General features: G+C 36.8%; 4 protein-coding genes across 5 annotated transcripts; 2 read left to right on the plus strand and 2 right to left on the minus strand.

Annotated features, from left to right (window-relative positions):
- Positions 1–12: 12 nt before the first annotated feature.
- Positions 13–1,088, minus strand: LOC135119821 (replication factor C subunit 4-like; the record flags this gene model as incomplete). The annotated part of the gene is made up of 6 exons (XM_064044210.1): positions 1,011–1,088; positions 849–927; positions 688–767; positions 516–632; positions 279–413; positions 13–142 (listed from the first exon to the last, which is right to left on the minus strand). Coding segments are annotated over exons 1-6 (618 nt in total), but the record flags the coding sequence as incomplete, so codon positions are not given.
- A 142-nt stretch (positions 1,089–1,230) lies between these two features.
- LOC135119822 (peptidyl-prolyl cis-trans isomerase-like) lies at positions 1,231–3,206 on the plus strand. Of its 2 annotated transcripts, XM_064044212.1 has the most exons (12): positions 1,231–1,273; positions 1,346–1,444; positions 1,634–1,737; positions 1,795–1,935; positions 2,003–2,104; positions 2,158–2,329; positions 2,400–2,444; positions 2,509–2,584; positions 2,648–2,688; positions 2,749–2,880; positions 2,932–2,998; positions 3,059–3,206. In XM_064044212.1, exons 1-10 carry the CDS (start codon positions 1,246–1,248, stop codon positions 2,841–2,843), a joined length of 903 nt encoding a protein of 300 aa, XP_063900282.1. In that variant the 5' UTR covers positions 1,231–1,245; the 3' UTR covers positions 2,844–2,880; positions 2,932–2,998; positions 3,059–3,206. The 2 variants fall into 2 exon arrangements, with proteins under 2 accessions (XP_063900282.1, XP_063900281.1); XM_064044211.1 differs by having other exon boundaries at positions 2,648–2,880.
- Positions 3,207–3,320: 114 nt separating this feature from the next.
- LOC135119831 (cystathionine beta-synthase-like) lies at positions 3,321–5,832 on the minus strand. Its single transcript, XM_064044216.1, has 12 exons — positions 5,783–5,832; positions 5,125–5,231; positions 4,967–5,012; positions 4,826–4,905; positions 4,684–4,772; positions 4,524–4,631; positions 4,339–4,465; positions 4,215–4,276; positions 4,016–4,160; positions 3,897–3,947; positions 3,683–3,838; positions 3,321–3,625 (listed from the first exon to the last, which is right to left on the minus strand). The coding sequence occupies exons 1-12, from the start codon at positions 5,830–5,832 to the stop codon at positions 3,321–3,323; spliced, it is 1,326 nt and encodes a 441-aa protein (XP_063900286.1).
- A 3,061-nt stretch (positions 5,833–8,893) lies between these two features.
- Positions 8,894–10,692, plus strand: LOC135119832 (lysosomal acid phosphatase-like). The gene is made up of 6 exons (XM_064044217.1): positions 8,894–9,002; positions 9,057–9,227; positions 9,284–9,359; positions 9,419–9,470; positions 9,537–9,788; positions 9,844–10,692. Exons 2-6 carry the CDS (start codon positions 9,095–9,097, stop codon positions 10,690–10,692), a joined length of 1,362 nt encoding a protein of 453 aa, XP_063900287.1. The 5' UTR covers positions 8,894–9,002; positions 9,057–9,094.
- The last annotated feature ends 13,747 nt before the right edge of the window (positions 10,693–24,439 follow it).

Consider the following 24,439-nt stretch of genomic DNA (forward strand, 5'->3'; position numbering starts at 1 on the left):
GTTATAACGAACAAATTTCACGTTGTCCCCAAGGGAAATGGCTTCCTGCTCTGCAATCATTTTGATATGCTCTTCCATTAAGCTATAGGGTAGAGGTTTAAATCGAAACTTTGCACAGCGGGACGTTAACGGCTCAATGATTCTAAAAAGTTATAAATAATTAATTAAGTTATCTCAAAGATTAAGCCACGCAGTAACAAGTATAATCGTTAAAACTTTAGTACAGTAAAAAAGCAAAAGGTTCTTATTTCACTTATAGATTACTAATTTTGATGAACCTGGTAACATAATTGCATATAAGGCAAAATCGGGTCATCTTAGAGTAGACCTCCATTGTACGGCGTAAGGCCGCCTGGGCATCCTTCGTCATCGAATCCGCTTCGTCCAGAATCACAACTTTAAATAGCGGTGCGCTTGAAAAATAATTTAATTTTATGAAAATATATTACGAAACTATATTATAAAAATAAGGAAGGTGAAAATAAGAAGTAATTATAAAAGTAAGAACTAACTACGTTTTGCTCACCGAGACAAGAGATTGCGCAAATTTTTTTACTTTCTCGCGAACTACATCGATTCCGCGCTCATCCGAAGCATTTAATTCTAAAACCCGTTCTTTATATAGTTCAGGGCTTGATATTATCATTATTAAAGATAAAAATTCTTATAATGAATACTGTGAAAAACCCAAATATTTGATGAGAGAGAGCTAGAATAGTGGAAGTTTTTCCGGTTCCGGGGGGCCCATAAAATAAAAGATGAGGAAGCTGGAAGAAAAGTTGAAAAAGAAATCGTCCTTCATAAAAAACAAAATTCATAAGACGAAGAAAGATGAAAGCTTATCATACATTTCCAACTTTGACAGCAGCACTTAGAGAAGCCACTACTTCTTCTTGGGAGACAACCTCATCGATGGTCTTAGGTCTGCTAAGTTATAAAAAACAAAGATTTAATAAAAAGGATTTTTAGAGTACCGTTTAATAAAACTTATTATTAACAAAATAGCTTACTATTTTTCTACCCATGGCTGGGAAATACCACCAACCTTAGCACTATTTGGTATACTTTTAATAAAAGAAGGGGACATCGCAGTACTTACAAGAGAGCCTAGTAGTAGTATGTCGCATGCACCGAAAAGTACACCCCCAAAGCCTGCTCACAGACACTTTGCACTAATCTCCGAGTCGCCTATAAAAATTTCTACTTTTTTTTTTTTTTCATTTTTTTACTACATTATTAATACTTATGTCTAATAAGAAGATTTTATATGTTGGTATGTTTTAAATGATATTCTACTTTAAAATGTTTAGATGTTTGTCAATAATATCACAACATCCACCCTTAGGTGGTTTAGATCAAGAGGTTACGAAGGAAATCTTACATGCCGCTTTTATCCCTTTTGGAGAAATATTTGACATTATTATCCCTATAGATTATGAAACAGGTTTATATTGTTTGAGGTTGACCTTGTTACTTGGACAGAGTTAGCATAGACCTTTATTTTTACTATTATATTGTTAGTGTATATGCTGGTCTTAGGTTCTTTATATTTTTTAGCAACTTTTTTTTTTTAGTGCAATTATTTATCAGCTTTTGCTTTTAGAGTTAAGGAAGTACTATTATTTTGTAATAGGAAAGCATCGGGGCTTTGCATTTGTTGAATTTTTTACTGTGGAAGACGCTTCCGCTGCTATTGATAACATGAATGATTCTGAGCTACTGGGCCATACTATACGAGCTTGATTTATAATCTTTTTCTAATACATCAACAGCTAAGTTATTTTTTGTTTTAAGGTTAACGTTGCGAAGCCGCAAATCATCAAAGAAGGTTCCATGCGTCCCATTTGGACAGAAGAAAGCTGGCTGAAAAGGTTTGGTAGAGGAACGGGAGAGGGCCAGGCTGCAAGCGAAGAAACTACTGACTCAGTAGCTCAAGTCTTAATAAAAATTTTTCCTAGCAGACTTTTTACTAAGCGCTGCTGTGCTTTACCACGTTCTAAAGGAAGACCTAACCTCGGTCGAGATGACTGGGAGTAAAGGCAATCCGTTGGTTTACTTAGACATTGCGATTGCCTCGGTTCCTATAGGAAGAATCAAAATAGAGGCAAGTCGGCCAGTTTCGTTCTGGATTCCTACAATGAACTTTATAATTGACAGCTGCGAAAAGACGTCGTACCGCGAACAGCAGAGAATTTCCGGCAGCTGTGCACGCACGCTCGAGGGTTTGGCTACAGGGGAAGTATCTTCCACCGCATCATCCCGCAATTTATGGTGCAAGGCGGTGATTTTACACACGAGGACGGCACCGGCGGGAACTCAATTTATAACGGCACGAAACACTGCTTTCTTTTGAATTGGCTATTTATATTAAATTGAGTGAAATGCCTGCTTTTCTATAGGCCCCTTTGAGGACGAAAATTTTCAGCTGAAACACACCGGAGCAGGTTGGCTTCGGCCTGGTACCTTCTGCCTCTCCTCTCTCCAGCTAACTCGGTTGGGCGTGTAAAGGGGTCCTTTCGATGGCGAATTCCGGCCCCAATACTAACAAATCGCAATTTTTTATCTGCACCGCAAAAACGGAGTGGTACTTATGCGCGACCCCGACGGCTTTTAAATAGTAGCCTTGACACTAAACATCGGTTACCAGGCTCGATGGAAAGCACGTGGTGTTTGGAAAGGTCGTCGAGGGTAAGTTGAATAACCACCACATGGGCCAGGAGGAGGTTTCCTATTGGTTCTGCTTACAAGGGATGGAGGTGGTTAAGAAAATGGAGGAGGTTGGCAGCAAAACCGGAAGACCCATGAAAAGAGTGACGATAGTCGATTGCGGGGAAAACAGCTGAGTAAAGGTTGATGCTGTCTGGCGGACTCGCCAACAACGTAAAACAAACTTTATTGTTGGCTGTTTGTCACTGAAGCTCAAGCAATTAGAGGGCGGTGATCAGTGCGCATCTCTGCTCCTTAGGACATATTGAAGCAGATCATTCATTGTTACCTTGTAAAGTAGCTGGATTATAAAGAGCGTTGAGAGAGTTAATAATTTTTTTTTTTTTTTTAGGGAATTCTGTGGTTTACTTCTTGCGTGTGGTCATCAGTTACGCAGCAGAAATACTTTTTTTGCAGGAGTTTGTCAACTTTAGAAAGCTTTGTGCTCAACTTGACGTTCTTAGAAGTTTTTTAAAAAAGTCTTGTAAGTCAAACAAAAAGTAGCACCAAAGCGCGCTACCTGCACTTTTTGTCCCAGAGAAGATAGCTCCTGAAGGCGGCCTACAGGAGACGCATCTGTCAGTCGTCCGCTTTTAAAGTTGCTGAGGAGTATATCAGTAGCAGCAATCCCCACCACCTACAGCTCTGTTGGACGTGGTGCTTGGCTTGGTTAGGGAATTGTATAATAAGACCTTATTGGAGGTATCCACAACTGGCAGCCACTCGGTGTCTACCTTCGCCAAGGCTTCGCAAGCTTCCTTGCACGTGGCATCTAAGTTATATATTAGAATTAAGCAAAATCCTTGGGTTCCTTTCTGCTGACCATTTCTGATCCGTTCTGTTCTCTCTAGCTTCAAACTGCCTATAGTGCCGCCGTTGTAGTAGTTTTCGGAAGCTTTAGGCGAACTTTCTAAAAATCCTGCTGGCGCCGTTTAGTTTTAGGCTACACACCGCATGGGAGTGATCGGAAATGAACCGTGTAGTTCCATCCATTCGTCTTTCAAAAATTTGCTCATATAGTTCCGTAGTCCGTCTGGCAGTACCACGACGCAAATCTGACCCTCTTTGAGCTCTCTTGCAGCCTTGATTGCTGCGGCCATAGCGGCACCACTAGAACCTCCGCAAAGTAGGCCTTTTAAGCATGGTAGTACAAGTAGTTTTTTTTTCCCTGATCGGTGGAAGCTGGTTACCTTCCAATTTTATTAGTTTGCGTGCCATTTCAAAAGAAGTTTTGTCGTCGGCTGCGGAAAAGTTATAAGCTCATAAAAACCCAGTAAACCATGACATTTTGTCAGGAGTTTATATGTACTCTTAATCCACGAGTCTATCACGCTTCGATTCAGCGTTTTTGGGACAAAATCGTATCCAATGCCCTCGACTAGCCAGTTACCTTTCTTGGCGTTCGTGGGGTCCGGTTGTGAAAGAACAGAGCCTACAGGATCAACACCAACAATCTGGGATGAGTAAAATACAAGTTGGAAATAGGTATATACACAATGACGGCTTACCTTGACGTTCTGATTTATTTCTTTCAGTTTTTTGGCAACCCCCGTAATAGTGCCTCCTGTTCCTTTTATGTAGAAGAAAAATGTAATGAATAACTAATGTTGGTATTATTTGTTAGCGATGCACCTGCGCCAGCGACGAACATATCTACCCTTCCACCGCACTGACTTAAAATTTCTTCTGCAGTTTCTTCATAGTGCACAATAGGATTATACTGATTCTCATATTGGTTTAATATACACGAATTCTTTATCTTGTGATAAGTTTATAGTTACTGCTTCGAGATTAAAGTAACCAAATTTAGTTACTACTTCACGATTAAGGCTCTGAGCAACGCCTATATGCGAATCCGGAGATTCGGATGGAACTTCTGTGGGGGTTCGGATAATTTTCGCATCGAGAGCTTTCAACACGTCGACCTACTAAGATAATTGTTCTGTAAAACAAAAAAATTAGTGGCGCTTAAATTGCCTTCTCATCGCTCACTTTCTCAGGCATACACATAATGCAGCGGTATCCTTTAACGGCAGCACAGAGAGCAAGTCCGATCCCCGTGTTACCTTTTTAAAGTTAAGCATGTTGGCAATTGAGGAAAAGGAAGAGAAAAGTGGACCCGATGTGGGTTCAATTATGGTGTATCCAGGCTTAATTATATTAGATTTCTCAGCTTCTTCGAACATTCTAATCGAAATCCTATAATTTTAGGGCCGTACTATCAAGGATGTACTTATCAAAAAGAGTTTTTCCATCTCACCTATCCTTAACCGAGCCACCACAACTGAAAAATTCGCACTTGGCATCTTTATAAAAGTTTATAAAATAGAAATAAATGAAAGGAAACTAGCTATATACTTTATTTATTTAATATTTATATATCATATTTAAAAATAATAAGAAGGAAGAGTTAATTACAGAGTTCGCATTGTAGTCCATACTCTTTAATTATATTTCCGCAACGAATCATGGGAGTGTTACCAATATATTCCAGTACGCTGGAAAGAACTTTGTTATTTAAAGGTCTATAATGTTATTTGTAGTTAGCCACGAAAAACTGGTATTATCGAGGTTAATAAGTAATGAACAGTTTTTTTCTGCTGTCTTCCATATTAATAATAGCAAGACCAGATCTTATGTTCACATAGGGATTATTGGACACTAAATGCTATCTTAAAAGGGAAGGGTAGATAGAGTGCTGAAAAAAAAAAAATCGAGAATTTAGTTGTTTATAAAACTATTGATAATCATCACATTTCTGTCTTTTGTGGTTGAGAGGTGATTTATATAGTAATAAAACCATGAAAAGCTTGTCTTATATAGCACAAGTAGGAAATTATTGCTTTCCATTTTAGTGGTTGTATCTCTCCAATCAGTAATTTTACTTTCTTAATTACTTTACAGAAAAAGCTTATAACGCATGACGTAGTTGAATTCAGTTTAGCTAACGCGCGATGAAAGAAGCCCACAGCAAAGCAGCGAACGACAAGTGAAGTTTGTGTACCGCCCCTAACGGCTTCCCTGAGGAATTAAAGGCATTAATATGCGAGCGTTGGCAACTCATCCGAGTAGTCACGGCCTTCCAACGCGCAGAAGACAAAATACTTGTGCTAAAACCTCCTTCATTGGCACATCAGGAAAAAGCTGGAGGCACATATAAACTGCCAATGGGATAACAAATTAAACGAAGGATCGGAAGTCGGTGACGTCGGTCGCGCCTCTTTTTGGAAATTTGTTAAGCGAGTTCGAAATCGCGGACGTTCGATTCGACCACCACTTCACAACAGCGATACAGTAGCCGAAAGCGATGAAGATAAAGCGAAAACTTTTTGCTGATCATCTAGCTGCCCAGTGTTCGCCATCCACCCCTTCAACCGTAGACAACGCTCCCCTTGTGCCTAATCTTATTTCCAGTGATCTATTTGACCTGTCTAACACAGACGAGAACAAATCAATTATCAATTTACTACCGAAGCGAGAGGCTCCCGGCTCTGACGGCATCACTAATCCGGCTGTTAAGGCAATTGCCAGAGGCTGCTATGAATCATCTGTACGGTCTCGTCAACTCGGTGTTGGCCTTCGGCTATTTCCCCTGGCGTGGGGAAATGGCGGTGGTCGTGGTGCTACCACAGACGACGCAAATGGCGTCAGTGCCTCACAACTATCGACCCGTCAGCCTTTTGGCGACAACCGGTAAGATAGTTAAAGTAGTTATACTTAATCCTTTGAAGGCGGTTGTGAACGCTAGTGGAATTTTACCAGAGCTTCATTTTTGGATTTCACAAGGGACACTCAACGACCCAACAACATATTCTTCGCCTAACCGAGTGGACGATCAGAGCCTTTAATTTCTAAAAAAGCCTCTGGCGCTGTCTTTTTCGATGTTGAGAAGGCGAAGGCTTTTGCCGAGTATGACATGGTGGCCTGTTATCATGCGAGCTACATGCTTTGGCGGTACCGCGCGGCCTTCAAGAAGTTCTCAAGCCGTACCTAACCTGCCGGTCTTCAACGTGCGAGTAGGCGCTTCACTGGCGTTCGCCTCGCTATCTTACAGCAGGGGTTCCGCAAGACTCTCTTTTATCACCGCTGTTATTCGCACTCTATACTAGCGACATTCTTCTTCCGGTTCACCCTCACACGCGGGTCGCCATTTACGCCAAATAATACGATGATTTTATTTTTCGTCCAAGTCACCCGTTTTACTATGCCAGCACTTACAATTTTATCTTGTAAACGCTTGCTAGCTGACTTCGTCAATGGGACCTCTCCCTTAATGCAGCAAAGAGCAAGGCGCTTCTTATAACGAAGAAACACCATGCGCTGTTGCCTCCGTTAACTTTTAACGGCATGGAAATTCCGTGGTATTTTCAGGTAAAATACCGGGAGGCCACTATTGATTCTTGGTTGACTTGGCGTCCACACGTAAATTACTTGGCGGCGAAGCTCAAGGCAGCAACCCAGGTCCTATATCCTTTATTACACTGCAAAAGTAAACTTTCCTTGTACAATAAGCGAAGCCTTTATGTGCTGTGCATTTCGGTCGATTATGGCATATACATCTCCTGCCTGGGCCTACGACGTATCGGCGATAACCTCATCGCTTCAAGTGCAACAGACCAACTGCTGCGCCTTTCCACAAACGCGCGGTGGTTTGTGCGCAATGAATACACCACTACGAACTACGGACTGAACTGCTGACCCACACTCTTTAAAAAATGATGCCGTCGCCCCCTCTGCATGGAAAGCTTGACGCGCTAATCGCCTACTAGCGGAAGAACTCACTTACGGGTTGTGGGACGGTGCACAGTACTGCCTTCCACGCGACGCACCTCAGCCCCCCACGTCGATTGAAAGCTAAGTGGGGGTTTTAAATTGAACGTAAAGGGCACATGTTAAGACGATAATTTTACTTGCACTTTGTGGAAGGCTAAAAACCTGGTGTGAGAGCTCGGGTATTCGAAGTTGTCAACTCGATCGAGCACCTGTAGAACGCCCTTAGTAAATAAATTCAATTAAGCTATTCAATCTTTTTTTTTTTTTTTTTTTTTAATTAAAAGCTATATGCTTCTGTCAAGAGCAGGTACTACATTCATAATTGTAGTGTTAGAGATTTATTTTATAGTGAAAGGCCAGATATCTATTTGTTATGCTAGCACGTTCAACTATTTTTGGGCTTTCGCTCTTCAAATTTAGATAGTTTACATACCGGTGACCTGTTTTAAGTTAAAGGAGTGTATACAATCGAGCAATGCTTACTTCGAAGAAAATTATATTTTAGTCCTTTTACAAATATAAGAACTATTAAAAAGTATTTTTTTTTAAAAAAAATATTATTTCATCACATGACTTCCTTTTACTCAATAAAGCAATCTTTTGTTTTTCGGAAGAGCAGCTAACATCTCTCTTTCTCCTGCAGAGTTTATTAAATACCATTTACTTCTCTTTGTTATTTTTCAAAAACTACATCATAGGTTTTTATAATAGGAAACTACTGTCCTCCATAATTCCAGTGTAATATCATTAGGTTTTTCTTTTTAAAAGCAAGCCTAGCCCTCGAAAAAGAGACCTTGGGAATTTGATACCGTAATCGCTTTCAAATTTAAAAATCAGGCTTACAAAATAAAGGGTTGTTAAAATTTGCTGGGCGCGATCCCCATTAAAAAAGGCTATCACTGCATGTGTCGATGCATATACGGTCAAAATAAAAATAGAAGAGAGACAAATTTACTAGATATAGAACAATATGTGTACTTGCATAAGTTCTCCTACTAACGAAATACAGTTTTTCACTTATATACTTTATAATAATACTACAAAAGTAAGCCTTCTCGGAATTATTATTAAATGTTTTTAAAAGTAAAAATCAGGCAGTTGCAAGCAACAAGGTAAAAGTTATGATGGTAATAATAATTTTTAATCTTTGGAAACACAAAATTTAGCAGAGCATTCCTTTTTTACTTAGTCATTTTAAGTTATTAGCTATAATATAATAATAAAACAAACCGCACCGCTTAAGTTTAGGAGAATTAGGAAGGCACAAAATTTCTAACCTCATGCCTACCTCTCCACATCTCGGGCATGCCAGTGCACCGTGTTTTTTTATTTATGGCTTCTAGTCAAGTGCGACTAATTTAGTATAATGTTTCTCTTATTTATATATTTTATGGTATGGAAGTGCTTTAGTTTAAAATACATTCCTTCACAGTGCAACTTTAGTTATGCTCCTAATCCTGTGCCTTTGGTGCCAGGTCTTTCCTTGACACAGGTCACTATTTTCCACAGGCATGGAGACAGAGGTTTATAGTTTTTATACTCAATCTTTTTTTAACTTTAAAAGATAATTATATAAGTAACAACTGAAGGCGGAAAGTGTTGGGAAGAAGATTCAATGGAGACTGACTTTGATTGCAAGTTAAAAGTGGGTTTTGTACTTTTAAACGAAAGCGACGTTTCTCCTACAAGAGCGTACTTACAACGTTATGATAACAGAGACTCATTTCCATATAAAAACTGTTACCCTGGTAGGATGTGCGATATAGGGTTATTGTTATTATATAGTAATTTTAGCTTAAAATAGGGCAACTTACCTCTAAGGGCTACGAAATGCAGACAGAAAACGGTAAAATGCTGCGGAGTTCTTATGTGGAATCCGGGTAACTGTTGCAAGTTTTCAGTGCTACTCTTTTTTTTTTTAATTATTTTTCTGCTCTAGTTTTCTTTCGTCCACTCCCTTGAATTCCGAATTGTACTTGCGGGCAGACACTGTACTTTTTTACTGTACAATTACACTTTAACTTTGTTCTATTTACTTCTGCGCCCACTGGGATAAGGTGCCCCGTGTTATTCAATCACTTCAAGCACTTATTAATGGGATGTACCCTATAGACAACTTGAGCGCACTGGAATTCAACACGCAAGCACTTGAGCTTGATCCCATTTGGGGTTATGATTTCTGCGCGAAATCCAGAAGTTATTCGGAAGAGTTTGAACAGTCTGTTAGCCCTAAAAAGAAGCAGCTGGATGCTCAGCGCAAAAACTTTTCTATAATATTGCATAGACAATTTGGAACTTTTTCAGAGAACGTGTGTTTTCATAAAACTTTATATTATAATTAATTTATTAATATATTTAACGCAGTTAGACCACCTTTGGGATTGTATGATCATGCATAAATGTCACGGCTATGAAACTCCGCTTACCAAAGAAAATTTAGAGCTGGAAAAGGACTTTATAGAAAAAATGAGCTTTATTTACGCCGAGACTACAGCGCTCAACGGCACGTACCCTACTTTAGAAAAAAAGTCTCGAGTTTCCATAGGGATTTTACTTAAAGAGTGGAAAGATCGCTGGGATATAGCCGTAATGCAGGCCAAACAGCGATTCTCTATCAATAACACAGGGAAAGATACCAATTCTAATGATGTAGAGTACCACCAGAGTATTTCTAGGAACCTTTCATTTCACAAATTTGCTGAGTATAGCGGTCACGACTTGGGCCTCCTGTCCATCTTGATCGCCTTTGGTTTTTCCCAGCAGAACTGGCCGAGATACTCTTCGTTATTACAGTTTGAGTTGTACGAGGAAGATAATTTAAAAACTGAACCAAACTTTTTCCTTAGGCTAATTTACAACGGTGTAGAAACTCCTTTTCCTTTTTGCGGAAAGTTTTCTATCCAAAACTCGCATCATTTGTGTCCTTGGGAAGTCGTTAGAGACTATTTAGATAAAATAACTCCTACTAATATTAGTGCTGAGTGTCAGAATGATAGAAACCCAGGCGAAAACGACACGAAGGAAGACTATTCTTCTCGAGTTTATAGTATTAACAAGTGGGAAGTGGTGACTATATTGCTTGCTATACTACTGAGTGTAGGCTTAGGGGCTTTAATTGGTTATTATTTTTTCAAAAAAAATAAAAACATTCACCCTTACAATGACGACCTTGTGGGAGAATCGGAAGAAAGTTGGGAAAATAATTTAATTTAACTAAAATCCTACGAAGAGTTTCCACTACAGAAAGTTTTCATGAACTTGGAAAATATTTACATATCCTATATTGATTGTACCTTTAATATGGACAGACTTGCCAGTCCTTATACTTTATTGGCTATAATAAAGTTTAACAAATTGTATTATTTATACCTTTGTTAGTTTCCAGTATTTTCTTATATGGCACACTTTTTAAAACTAGAAATTAAAAAGTTTATCTTTTTTTGTAAATAGTCAGATCCGTTACGGCGAGCACATCTTCCGAATTATACAATTTTTTTGTAATTTTGCTTCTGTAGATGCCCCATTTTGTTCGCACAAGCTTTGAACCCTTAATCCACCTGTTCTGCCGCTTTATTGTATAAAATTCTTCACCTTTCGTATCAATTAGATTTTTACCCATAATATCTTTTAGATTAAACTTTGTATAACCGTTACTGGAAGAGTACTTAACTTCCACGTAAGCTTGAATCCACTTCCCTGAAAAAGCGGACATGGGCCCAAGTTCATGAAAGTTACCAAAATCCGTATAGTAAAATTTGTCGGCGTTTGATTTTTGTTCAATTGTTAAAGTAAACATGGGCGTCCCATCCACGTCACCTACAACTTTAAGCTGAAATATATGAAAAAAGTTTTTGCTTGCTTTTACATTTCCGTTTATTTTAAACCACCACATGTATACCATAGTTTCATCTTTTAAAGCAATAATCCTTTCAGCTGATTTTTCGGAAGCCTTAAACTCAGTTCGCTGTCTATCTTTTAGGTCTCCGCTACCATCCCCGTCTAGATCCCGGTGCATTATAACGTTAAGCACTTGTTTTCTTATTTGTGGATCCCACACAACTTGCAAGTGGTCGTAAACGTGGCCTGGGTGTTCTTCTACTTCATTATTCCATGGGTATTTATATAAAACTTTATAAGGGTTGGAAGCTTTGGGAAATGTAGCGTGAATGCCTTGCTTGAAATCAGTAGTTGAGATGTCATAGTTAAAAGTAAATAGGGTGACACAATGATCCTCTTTTAGTTTGCTGGTTTCATTACAACCACAGAACTTTACTCCATCTCCTATTAAATTATTTACACACTGGCATCCAGAAGTTTCACAAGAGGCTAGGCTATGGCATTTAGAGCAGTCCTTTTTTTCTGATAGTATTGCAAGTTCAGGGCACCGATGTACGCAAGCTTCCTTTTTAGTTAATTCAGGACATAAAGCACCGTCGTTAGAAGGGTAGGTCGTTATTGTTCGTTCAGAAACTACTGTTCCATTTACAGTTCCTGTACCGCAGTGCGCTTTGCAGGATCCTGTAACCCATTCAGTAACTTCGCAGTCAATAGTGAGACACCTTCCTTCACACTCCTCTGTTCGTTTTAGCAGGTCCGGGCAGGGCTCCCCACCTCGACTCGCAGGTCTAATGATAGTTCTAGTTACGTTTCGAAACCCTTTGACTGTGCCCCTTCCACATTTAAATTCACAAGGCCCATGGAACCAATCTGATACTCTACAATCTTCCGGGAGCAAGGGACTGTCATCTCGAAACTTTTTGTATACTGTTAAGTCTGTATAATAAACTTCTTCTAGTTCGTCGAACTTTCGCTCTCTGCTTTGGATCTTGTATATCCCCCATCGAGGTCTAAAAATAATTAATATAATGCAACTGCAGCCTTCATGATAAGAAATCAATATAACCTTATAGAACGATAATTATCTTCCCAGCAGTTGACGTGGTTATCAACAAAGCTTAAATCATCTACAAGTTCCAATAGTCTGTTCCCTTCCATGTCTTTTAAATCAAATTTTATGTAGCCGTCTTTTTCATATTTAATCTTGGTAGTTTAGATCGTTAAAAAAGATTACTAACTGTGCTGAGGTCTACATACTTACCTCAACATATGCCTGAACCCACGCATCATGATAATTATTTAATGGTCCTAAATCGTACATTGAGTCAAACCTTCTGTAAAACAGATGGTTTTCACCGTTAAACTGATTAAGTGAAAAAGCAAATATTGGTAAGTCATCTTGTCCTGTGTCCTCTTGAGTTGCTACGATTTGAAATATGTCAAAAATATTTTGAGACAAATGTGTAAGTCTGCTAACTTTAAACCAAAAAAGGTATATCATGGTGTCGCCTTCCGCGGCTAATATTGTTGTATCATTATTAGCTGTACTTAAGATTTTGATGCTGAATTCTTGGTTATATGGTTGTATATAGGAGTTTAAACTATGATTTACGGTCATTTTTAATACGGGTTTTTGCAGATCATCATCGTAAATAATCGATAAATGATGATTGTTGTAATCTTTCCAAAAGTTTTCCTTAGTTTTGAAAGGATACTTCGAAAGTATTTGGTAAGGGTTAGACCCCTCTGGAAATTCTGTCCTTATGCTTTGATAATAAATACTGCTATCGAGTTCATAATTAAAAAAGTCCAGATCGTAGCATCGTAAGTTACTCATTTTTTGATCTTTAGGGCAAGAACATTCGCTAATTCCATCGCCGATCAAATTATATTTGCAAATACATTTAGCATTATCTACGCATTTGGCATGTACATGACACATAGAGCAAGAAAAATTCTGATTCATCATTATATTCAAGGAATTTTCCGTTAAGCTTGCCTCCGTTCTTTTGTAAACTTCTATACTGGAGTATGATATATTAACACTATCTTTAGTCATTTGTTGCTCATTGAACGACTCGTAAACTCCCCAAGAAGGCCTAATTTAAATAAAAAGTAATGGAATAATGCCAAGCGATAAAAGTATTATACCTTACAAATTCCTCTGGTATAGCTAAACTGTATGCAAATTGATCATAGTACATTTCTTGTTTATCATTAAATGTAAATATTTGTTTATCATAAATGTCACGGAAGTCAAATTTAAGATAGCCAGAGTTTGAAAAATTAATTTCCACATAAGCTTGAACCCATTTATATTTAAACTTCTCAATTAATCCCAGGACGTACATTTTGTTTAATTCTATAAAACTAAAGTAACGATGGCCATTGTTTTCCCTTTTAATTGTAAATGTGATAAGAGGCCTTTCAGTAATGTCATTGATTGATTTTAGTTGAAAGATATGAAAAAAGTTATCATTTGCATGCAATTCTTCATTAATCTTAAACCACCACATGTAGGTCATGGTATCATCCTTGAACCCCAAAATTTGAGAGATTTTTGAGTCATAATGCTCTAAAAGTTCTTTAGGCTTCACAGTGTTATTACTAATATACCTGGTAGAAACTTTTAATACATGTTTCGCAAGCTCATCATTATAAACCACTGTTATATTGCTGCTATCTATAAAACTGTAAATTTGTTGGTTTAAGGGTAGTTGCCATATAAGTGCTGCCAAAGAATCGGATTCATTGAATTTAAAGTCAAGTAATTTTAATGTGTTTGTTTGATTAACTTCGTAAAAAAACTTTTCCCTAGGAACACAAATCCCTGCTCTGTTTTTTTCTACAGCTGAACAGTGTTTTTCATTAATTAAACCGAAGTGTTTTTCTTCAATGGCTATTTTCCCATCTCCAGAGCTATAGCTGAATAAATCTAAGTCAACTGCATCATTTAAACCTTTATTGTTAAGCACATTTAACTTGTAGGGCGTTGGTTTACTCCAAGACATAACGTCGCCATCATTACTTGTTGAATAAACCTTGTCCTGATGTTTATAAAAACGTTTTATACTTAAAATAAACTCTTTTTGGGCACGGTTAGCTTTGACAGACCTATTATAATTATGTTGATCTAAGGTAGCCAAAAGTTTAGGCTCATTAGTATGCTGTTTACTAAACTTTTCAATATGCTTAGTGGATATAAATTCTTTTTTTTCTTCGCGATTAGAAATGTACTCGGGTTTATCACTTATGTTTTTATGATCATAACGTTTTGCATGCATCACTTCTTCTTTTTTCTTACGGTTTTCAGTGACAGACCCTCTCAATTCATGTATATGCTTAGCGAATATGTTTCGTCTTTTATTATCGCTATAAGTGCTGTATCCGGGATCATTACTACGAAAATTATGTTTCGCATCCATGACTTCTTTTTTTTCCTTACGATTAACATTTTGCATATTAAAATTTTTTTTTATGTCACTTTTATAATTTTTATGATAACGCTTAGATGCTAGAAAGAAATTTTTCTTAACTCGATTATTTATATAATTGTTATTTACAGAATCGTCATCTTTAAGGTATCCGGAATAGCGTTTGGCTGATAAAAGCGCTTCCTTTTTAGCACGGTTACTATCCTGCGACTTTTTTAAACCATATCTTATTGCTGATATAGCTTGTTGTTTTCTTTTATAATGATCTTTATTATTTACTTCATCAATATCTTTTGATATTTTTTTTAATGCTTTCGTTTCAATATTATTATCGTCCATAGTAGGAAGATAATTTCCGGTAAAGGATTTATTATTATTGGGAATATCGCCTTGTAAGAGGGAGGCAGATTTTCTTCTAGAAAGTTGTGGTGATTTACTTCTAGCATATTTTACGGTAACAATAGTTAGTGCAGTAGTTAAACCTACAATTAACACCACTAACACAATAAAAAGTAAGATCATAACCCAAAACCTATGGTTAGAGGAAGATTTTTTACTTCCACTTTCTTGGTTTAGTGCACTGGAAGAAGTAGACATGTTTAATTTTATTAAATAATTGGAAAATATTCACTGTTTTTTTAAACTTAGAAAAGTAAAATGTCTTTAAAACATAAACAAAGAAACACTATAAGCCTTAGTTAATACTAATAGTATCAAATATAGTAGCTGTTCCCGTACCTGGCTTATGGTCTGATAAAAATTTCGGTCTCTTTAGCTTTAATTAGTAAGATATTAACCGAAATTTTCTATTTAGACATAACTTGATGCTAAATTTAATTGTTCAAACCATAAACAAAAATTATATCCCTAAAATAGAAAGAAAGTAAATGGTAACTACCACTTTTGGAAACGGAAAAACTAAAAATAGTTTCATCTTACCTACGTTTAGAAGATATTAAATGTCAGATGATAAATTTAATAGCAACGATGAATTTTTAGAAGCCTTACAACTGCATATATTATATATAATATTATTTATAAACGAGCTAACTTGGGAGTATCTATCTTAAGAAAATGGCTTCTTCTGTAGTGCAACGTCGTAGGTTACAGAGCTTTAAATTAACCTTTTTATAATTAAAATGCACTGTATTGAACGCCATTGTAAAAGCATACAGTTAAATAGTATTATTCCATAATTACTAAATTCTATCTTTAAATCAATGCTGTTTTGTGGCATATTTGCTTATAACCGTAGCATTAAATTCAAAGGTTTATATTTTTGACTATTATTAATACGCTGTGTAGTCCGTAATATAAAAATAGAGACGTTTTACATTAATTAAAAAAATTAAATTTTAATGCACACAATAAAAGTTAGCTAAATTACTATTATACAGCTTAACTTAAAATATATAGTTAATTAGAGGGGGGTCGAAGAAGGTCATAATAGCGTCGAGTCTGATAAACTTATAAAGGTATCCTTGGAAAGGAACTGGAAAGAGAAGAGAAGAAAAGGTGAAAAATTAAAATAAAGTAGAGGAGGGTCTTTGAACTTTCTTATTTAAGGGAAAAGTTTAAAGTTGCGCATTAAATTATCGATGCTAGTTTTGACTTTCTGTACTGCCATCTAAGTTGTGTTGCGCAAAATGTTGTCATCAGCAAATTCTAATCGAGATTTCTTATATTTTTTAAGTGATGTTATTAGCCTCATTGGGGCATTTAAATTACTTCAAAACATGCTTATTGTACTCTTATTAATGGCAGCTGTCCTTACAGCATGTGTGAAATTGATACTCGTGACACGGTTTTCTTGCAATAAAAAAACGTACATTTTTAGCTCTGCGCTTTATTGTTGTATTGCATATTATTTTTATCTAAAATTTTGTTTATCCAAAACATATTTTTACTGAGTTGTTGTAGGAAAATATGCATAAATAAGCAACTAAGGAAAGTTTAACTTTACTGTATTTTGCAACCCGCTAAAAATAACAAGTCAGACACCCTTGGGTCTTCAAAAAAAAATATCCATATATCAAAAATGTTGTTTAAGGGATGCGCTTGGATTTGCAATAAAACTCTGAAGAGCATAATCTGAAGAGCATAAAATTCTGTCGAGAGTTATTGCGACTTTAAAAGGAAGCGTTCCCAGTTAGGTGCTGTTAATCTGTTATAAAGATATACATGTACGACATTATGACGGGTAAGTTTTTCAGGTTTCTCTTTAATTACTAAACAAGGGCGTAGCTCAGAATCTAAGGGCGGTCTCTTCTTTTTTTCTTGGACCCTCTTTTGGTCCCGGGAGTCTTCGACATGACCTTCAAGCCAGTTAAGAGGTTCGAGTATTTCCTCTTTCCGGAACTCTCTTGTCCTGAAACTCTGACCCTGTCAGCCTCGAACACGTGCCCCTATAGTGCTGGACTTAATCTGTCGAGATTATCTCAACTCTTTAATTTCATTATGCGCTTTTTGCGTGCTGTCTTGTAGAAATGTATAGAGATAAACCGCAACATTATTAGAGGGCGCCCCTGGTTGTGTTCAATTAATCCGATATAAGCGAAAGAGGTCAAATACAATAACTCAAGTCCCTAAATAAATCCCCTTTTCGAAAATAATATAAAAAATTAAAATACCCAGCAAAAAACAAAGAAAGTTAGTTACAGCCCAGAAATTAAAAATCATTAAAACATTTATTTTCACGTGCACTTAACTATAGAAAAACAGTTTTATCTCCTGAAAACAAAGATTAAACCAAGCAAAAAGGAAACTGACTAAATATATTCAAAAGGCGAGAAAAATGACCAACAGCTCAGTTAGATACGGCGAATAAACTAATATCATAACTGAACTTTTTTTTTTTAAAGTTTGCATACACCTTTATACGGATTTAAATAATTTTTAAATTTTTTAATGTAGGCTAAATATTTAGGTTTCTTTCTTTTTAAACCTTTATGCCAAATTGAAGTATCTGTTTGGAGATGTTTTAATATATGAGTTCGAAAGACAACAAGAAAACTAGAGAATTGGGCAAAAAAAAGTAATTACTTCCTATACGTACTCTTTCCCTAATTAATTGTAAATAGTACTATTTGTATTAAAAAAACCACTAATATAGGGCTCGCCGCGGCATTCTAATATATATACTAGCTAATAACACTATTCTCATAGAGTGCCTGTACCATATATCAGACTATATACTATAGGAACAAGTACTATTGGATCGAGTCTAAACTCAGCCAAATTCGTTGAACATAGCATAATCTAATATAGGATACAAGCACTATATTTCAGTGGCGAGTCATCTGAACTAAGTACTATGCTATGCACATAGATCAAACTTTCCTAGAGCTTGCCACCGGCTACAGATAATAGCTAGTGCCATTCGATTACTCATTACATACGCCTTCCTAACAAAAGTCTTCGCAGGCAGTTAGTGACTTGCAAGCAGGAGCACGGATGTAACTTAGTTGCTAACCTAACCAGTATACAATAGTTAACTAGTTAAGTGTCACAGCTCGTTCATTGCTTTTCACAGAGGATTGTCTCTGGACGGCAATCGCTAGTATATCGCACGAGAGAACATGATGTAATTTCGTTCCATAGGTCAGCCGGCTGGCTATTTTCTACAAAGCTCGTACCGTCGAAGATAGCACCTAACTCACATTAGGCTCGGGGCAATAGCAAAAGACCATCGAGTACAGTAAGATATAACCTGCCTAAATGTACCTATCTGATACGGTGTTTTTACCAATATTAAGAGCATGTCTTCCGACACGTAACAATAAACCTTCGTCTCTCCACAGTATTGCGCGTACCTCAACGTGGTTAGATCAAGCAGGGTAACCATTTTCACCACAATTGTTTGGTAAGGAATCTCGTAAGGTTCAAGTACTATTACCTTCGTCTTAGCCTACAAGACCTAATCGTAGTAGAGTGATTACTAACCACCACAAGATGTTATGAAGTCTGCACACGAGCGACAATCCTTCTGTGGATGGCAGTTTCTTTTCTTCATTCTGTGTCAAACACGTACTAGTAGACTTGAGGAATAACAACACGCATCAGTCGCGCTAGAATGGGTACGATCTTTTTCGTACGCTATACGATAACTAAATAACTAAACTCTGTTAAAGTGTGTTCACTAATTGACGAAAGCATCGAGATATTGCTAACAGTCGAAGGAATTCCAATACTCCTAATGCCTCCACATACAAGCAATGACCTACCCAGTTTGCTTTAGTTGTTCTATTGATTGAACAACATAAGACTAACCTGCTGAAATAACAGTCACTTAATGGAACTTTTTAGGTTCGAGATGAAGTCAAGCACTCGATTGACTAAATTATCCAGAGTTATTCAGCACGCTATTCTATATACGAGTCAAAAAGCTCCTTAAATATGTATAGTAAAGACACTTATTTGACAAAACTCGTTTTTTGCAAAATTGTAAAATGCAAAATCGATGGTGTAATTAGCTCATGGCTCTTGCTAAGTACATTAACTTAGATAAAGGAAGCTAAGTTAGTTTCTCCCTTAATAACAAGGCTAGGTAAGATAAACCTTGATGCAAACTAAAAAAGATCTGTTAGAGGTGGTTAGAAATAGTAAGATATAAATTTAAATAATTCATTACCTCTAACAGATCTCTCAACCAATAGTCAATGTTAAAAAAGAAGCACTAGATTGCTACACGTTAGCTTCGCACAGTAGCAGAGTCTAGATTTTAACTACGGTTAAAATGCTAAAACCAAGCTTACTTCCTAGTTTAAGGTCACTAGTTTCTTCCTACTCGATTTAAAGGTAGTTTAAGTAGGTTTTTTCACCTTGGTTTATAAACCCTAGCACAGGAGACTAGAAGACAATTCAAAGATATTAAAAATATTACAAATAGTAATCTCCTATGCTAGGGAATAAGGTTCTACTTTGGTGTAACAAAAATAACTACCACTCTAGAAATGGTAATTAAGTCATTATACCAAAGTGGAAAAAAAAAGTAAGAGTAAAGATTTCCTCTTTTCTAGTTCTAGTGATCCCAGGAAAGGCTTTAGCCTCGGGGGCGACCTTAAGGCCACCTAGTACTTCGCTCCACTAGGTCATCTAGCGAAGCAAAGAGGAAACTTTTACTCTTACTTTTTTTTTCTACTTTGGTATAATTATTTAATTATCATTTCTAGAGTGGTAGTTAGTTTTGTTATACCAAAGTAGAAATTGCTTAAGTAGTTAAGTGGTATAATCTTACTTCTTTATCGTAAAGTCCATGGTTTGATTCCATTCTTAAGCATAACTGCCTAAAGGAAACTTACTTAACCTTAACTTATCCTTTGGGAGGCTAATTGACTTTTAAACCAAAATGAAACAACCTGTTTACAAACATCTAATATAATCTAACAGGAAGAAACTAGACTAGTCATCATTTTAACCAATAGGAAGTAATCTTGGTTTACTCAATTTTACCATAGTCAAAATATAGACTCTGCTACCTGTTTATGAACCTTATGTGAGTTGTACTAATCTAGTGGCTATTTTAGACCATTGACGATTGGTAGCTACTTTGTAGCTCAGGTTAGAATAAAAGGGTTAGCTTAAGTTAATACACGAATCAGTTTAAGTTTATCTACTAATAGACCAAAGTTGGTCTAATCATTTAACTTTATATACTAATATAATAGACTAGAGTTTAGAACATCAGTCGCTTTCGACTCTGTCACCGAAGCTCAAAGTAATAATATAGATATTTTATAGTTATATACTTTATAGTTGTAATTTAAATACTAGCGTATTGCCTACTATGTTAATGAGTTGTACAAAGTAGCATTATTGACATTGTATCTAGATGTTAATTAACTAGTTGGAAACTGGTAATGTGTTATATTTATAGAAAAACCTTTACATGCCCTGCCTGATCTAAAAGTTATATATAATTATACACTACACACGCACAGTAGCGCTACTTACTAGTATGTACTTTATTTTTATTCGTTACTATTAAACAAACAAAACTGACAATCAAGTAATGAGCTTAGTGAATAATGAATAAATTTAAATAAAATTTTATAAATAGTTATAATACAATACAATTAAAAATAACTTTTGTTAAAAAAGTACCTTTATATAGAATAATTAAGGACTCAATTGACGCGTATATAGATAGCGAGTTGATTAACTTGTTATCAAACAAAACAACCGATCGTGTGCATGAATTCATCACGAAACTGTGACGATTCCTTGTCTCACTTTGATTCTAGCAGGTCAGTCTTATGTTATTCAGTCAATAAATAACTAAAGTAAACTGGATATATACGTGCTATGAGTGGTAGCATTATACATTATGCTTTCGTGAAACATTGTACACTCTTTGAAGGAGCGAGGTTTGCTGTTTGACTCTAGGCTATTATCGTACAAGTGCTTGTGACAGAGAAGCCTATATATACACGCTGGCTGCGTATGCCTTGCGTCTCATGGTACGTGTTTGACACAGAATTAAGATAATTGGGAGCCATCCGTTGACGGATTGGCATACATGTGTACATGCGCTAAGGTCTTGTGGTGTATAGTAATCACTCTATGATTGTAGGGTCCTGTGACCTTAGACGCATTCATAGTAATTGAATCTCACGGGAATACTCACCAAACTACTTTTATGAATATGGTTATCCTGCTTGGTCGATGCAGGTCGAGGTATGTATGCTACTGCGGAGAGTCGCAGGCTTATCGCTTCGTACCGAAAGGTACCCTCTTAATATTGGTAAAAGCTGCGCAGCGAACAGGTACAGCTAGGCAGGTTCTATCTTACCTGTGCCGAAAGACTATTACTATTGTCTCGAGCCTGACGTGAGTTGGGTACTAGCTTCGACGCTATGAGCTTTGTATAGTATAGCTTGTCGGTTTATCTGTCGGACGAAAGTACCTAATGTTTGGCGTGATGTATACTAGAGTCGCCGTCCTGCGACAATCCTCTGTGAAAAGCAAGGGACGATCTGTGTAACTCCACTCGTGTAATCGACAAACAGGTTGACGGCAGCAGCTAAGTTTCATACGTACTTATGCGCATAAGTCACTAACTGCGTGCGAAGGTTTCTGCTATAAAGGCGTATGTAATGAGCGACTACACTAACAGTATCACTGGTCAAAGGGATGCCGGTGCTGGTGCTACATGCTACTAAAACGAATGTATGTAGTTAACTAGCAGGTCGTTACGATCGAGCTGGGGTGGTATAGTACTGGTACTATATGCTTGTCGAAAGCTATTAGTGCTTGTAGCTATAATACCTACCTCGCGCGAGCGTTGGTTGGGTCCTAGTGAATAGTACTAGTTGCTATAGACTATTGGCTGTAGTATGGTATCGGTACTATACTAGATAGTGTCAGTACCTAGTATATATATATATATAGCGGGCGAGCCCGTATTTTTATAATAGGAAACGCTATAGTATGAAAGTAGGACGTATATTTTCTAAGTCAAATTAACGAAATTCTCGCAACCAGTAGCTATGGTAAATTTTCCTCACGTGCTTCCGGTTCTCAAATGCCTTTAAATTTTTATTTTTTGTCTTTACTGATAAAATATGTGTTTATCTTTCTCATGCTAAAAATATAGCTATTTCTATTATTTGTTGTCATAAATTGAAGTAATAAAAAATGTTAAAATTTTACCATTGAGTACGTCAGGACCTTATTCATAATAAGTTCTCATGTTATAGAAACGTACGACCTTTTATAAAAAGAGGCTACTTCCAACACATTGTCAATAGCCAGAAAACAGATGTTGCTCAAATAAGTAAGACCACTCCAAACTTGGCATCTATTTAAGTTTCTTAATTAGCACATTTCCGGAAACATAGGACATACTCTAGAAGAGAGAGATCAGTACATTGAAGCGGTGGCTACAAAGTTAAAACTGTCTTTCTCACCTACATAATGGATACTAAAGTCGCGTTAAACGGTAAATCATTATAATGACTTAAAATGCAAGACTCTTTTGTTACTAACTAGAGTCTTCCTCAATTTGGACGTCTACCATCCCACTATCTCTCATCGTATGGGCAAAATAGCGAGACAAATAGCCATAGGATGACTGCAGAAATCAAAAAAAAATACTCGTGGTACATCAGATTTTAAAGGTTTAAAAACCTTTCTCTTACTGCAATCACTACCTTGCAAGGAGCATTAATTTAATTTTAAATTAGATTATTTTCCGTTAAAGTAACAACAAACTGAAGTTGTTTTGTTCCATGAACACTTTCCCCAAGCTATTAGAACTTGTTTTTGAAAAAGCTTAATCATTACCTGGAAGTGCGAGCTGCACCGACGAGAACGAACCCGTGACATTAAATTTGCAAGTCAATGCTTCAACTACTGACGGTGACAAATCGCACTTCTAACTGGTATAAGTTTTGTTTCAAACAAATAATGACTATTGCACTGTAAGCTTGCTTTCCTACTAGGAAAAGTCGCAGAAGCCGTGTTTTTTTAAGGTTGCAAATGTGTTGACGACAAGTAACCTACTCCGGTTTTAGTTTAGGTTTCTAGATACCTTTTTATCACTCAACAAATCTTAAGGTGAGCGAGAACCTCAAGTAACGCCCTCAACTACACTTATAAAGCTAAAGATATTATGTAATTTATTCAAATTATCAAGTCAATTTTCTATTAGTACGCATTACGACTTGTGCAGGAACAAAACCAGGGTATTTATAATCACCTATTTTATTCTCCCTATACGTTAATGGTGCCCTCTTCTACCGCTTAAATCCTCTTAACTTTATATGTCGATAACAACGTTATTTACATTAAGTTAACTCTTTACTTCTTGCAATTACTTATTCTACTTTATTAGAGAGATGGTTCACAAACCGAAGAGCCCCATGAAAAACCACGCCACGTCCAACTGACCGAAAAGAAAAGATAGTAAAAAACTTAACTCTACTTAAGATACTTTTCAACTGGAATAATCTAGCCAAAAACCTCACTGTCATCATAGGTAGCCAACTAAATTGCAAGACCCGCCTGAAATACTTGGCTAGGAAAAATTAATACGACTCAAGACCTACACTATGACTCACCCAATTTTAATTTATTCTTTTATACTGCAGATGTTGCATAAACTTCAGCTAATAGTTTTTTTAAAGTGGTATGTATCAGGAGCACTTATAGGGGGTTTGTTTATTTATAATGAATTGTGGGAAGAAGCCCTAGTGTATTGGAAAACGTTCAGAGATTGCAGCTCTACACTGGGAAGGTAAATCAGTGCAGTACACCGCCGAAAAGTTGGAGTGAAAAAATCTACCGCCATCTGAAGATCCGCCGATTTCAAGAACGCGGAAATCATAAAGATCTCGATCGCCCTAATCCATCTCGGCTCACCTCAGCAGTCGACGACCGAAGAAACAAATCGAGAAGTAAGCGTAACAGACGTCTTTCGGCCCCTGAAATTATTGCAGATTTTTACTCGATGAGAATGCGAAGTTTTTATTAATTTCATAAAAAGGCGCTTACAAAAAACCATTTACAAGGTCGGTGTGCTGTACAAAAACCACTACTTCGACGAGGGAAAAAAGTAAAAACGTCTTCAGTGGGCCAGAACACATGAAAAATTGGATATTGGATGACTGGAAAAACGTGTTGTGGACTGACGAGTTCAAATACGAAGTCTTCGGCCAAAAAAGTAGAATTTTTGTACGAAGAAACCAGGA

The sequence above is a fragment of the Zophobas morio genome, unplaced genomic scaffold (assembly GCF_036711695.1).
Source record: "Zophobas morio isolate AGI-343-1 ecotype UQ-CSIRO unplaced genomic scaffold, CSIRO_AGI_Zmor_V1 ptg000308l, whole genome shotgun sequence".
Taxonomy (NCBI): Eukaryota; Metazoa; Arthropoda; class Insecta; order Coleoptera; family Tenebrionidae; genus Zophobas; species Zophobas morio.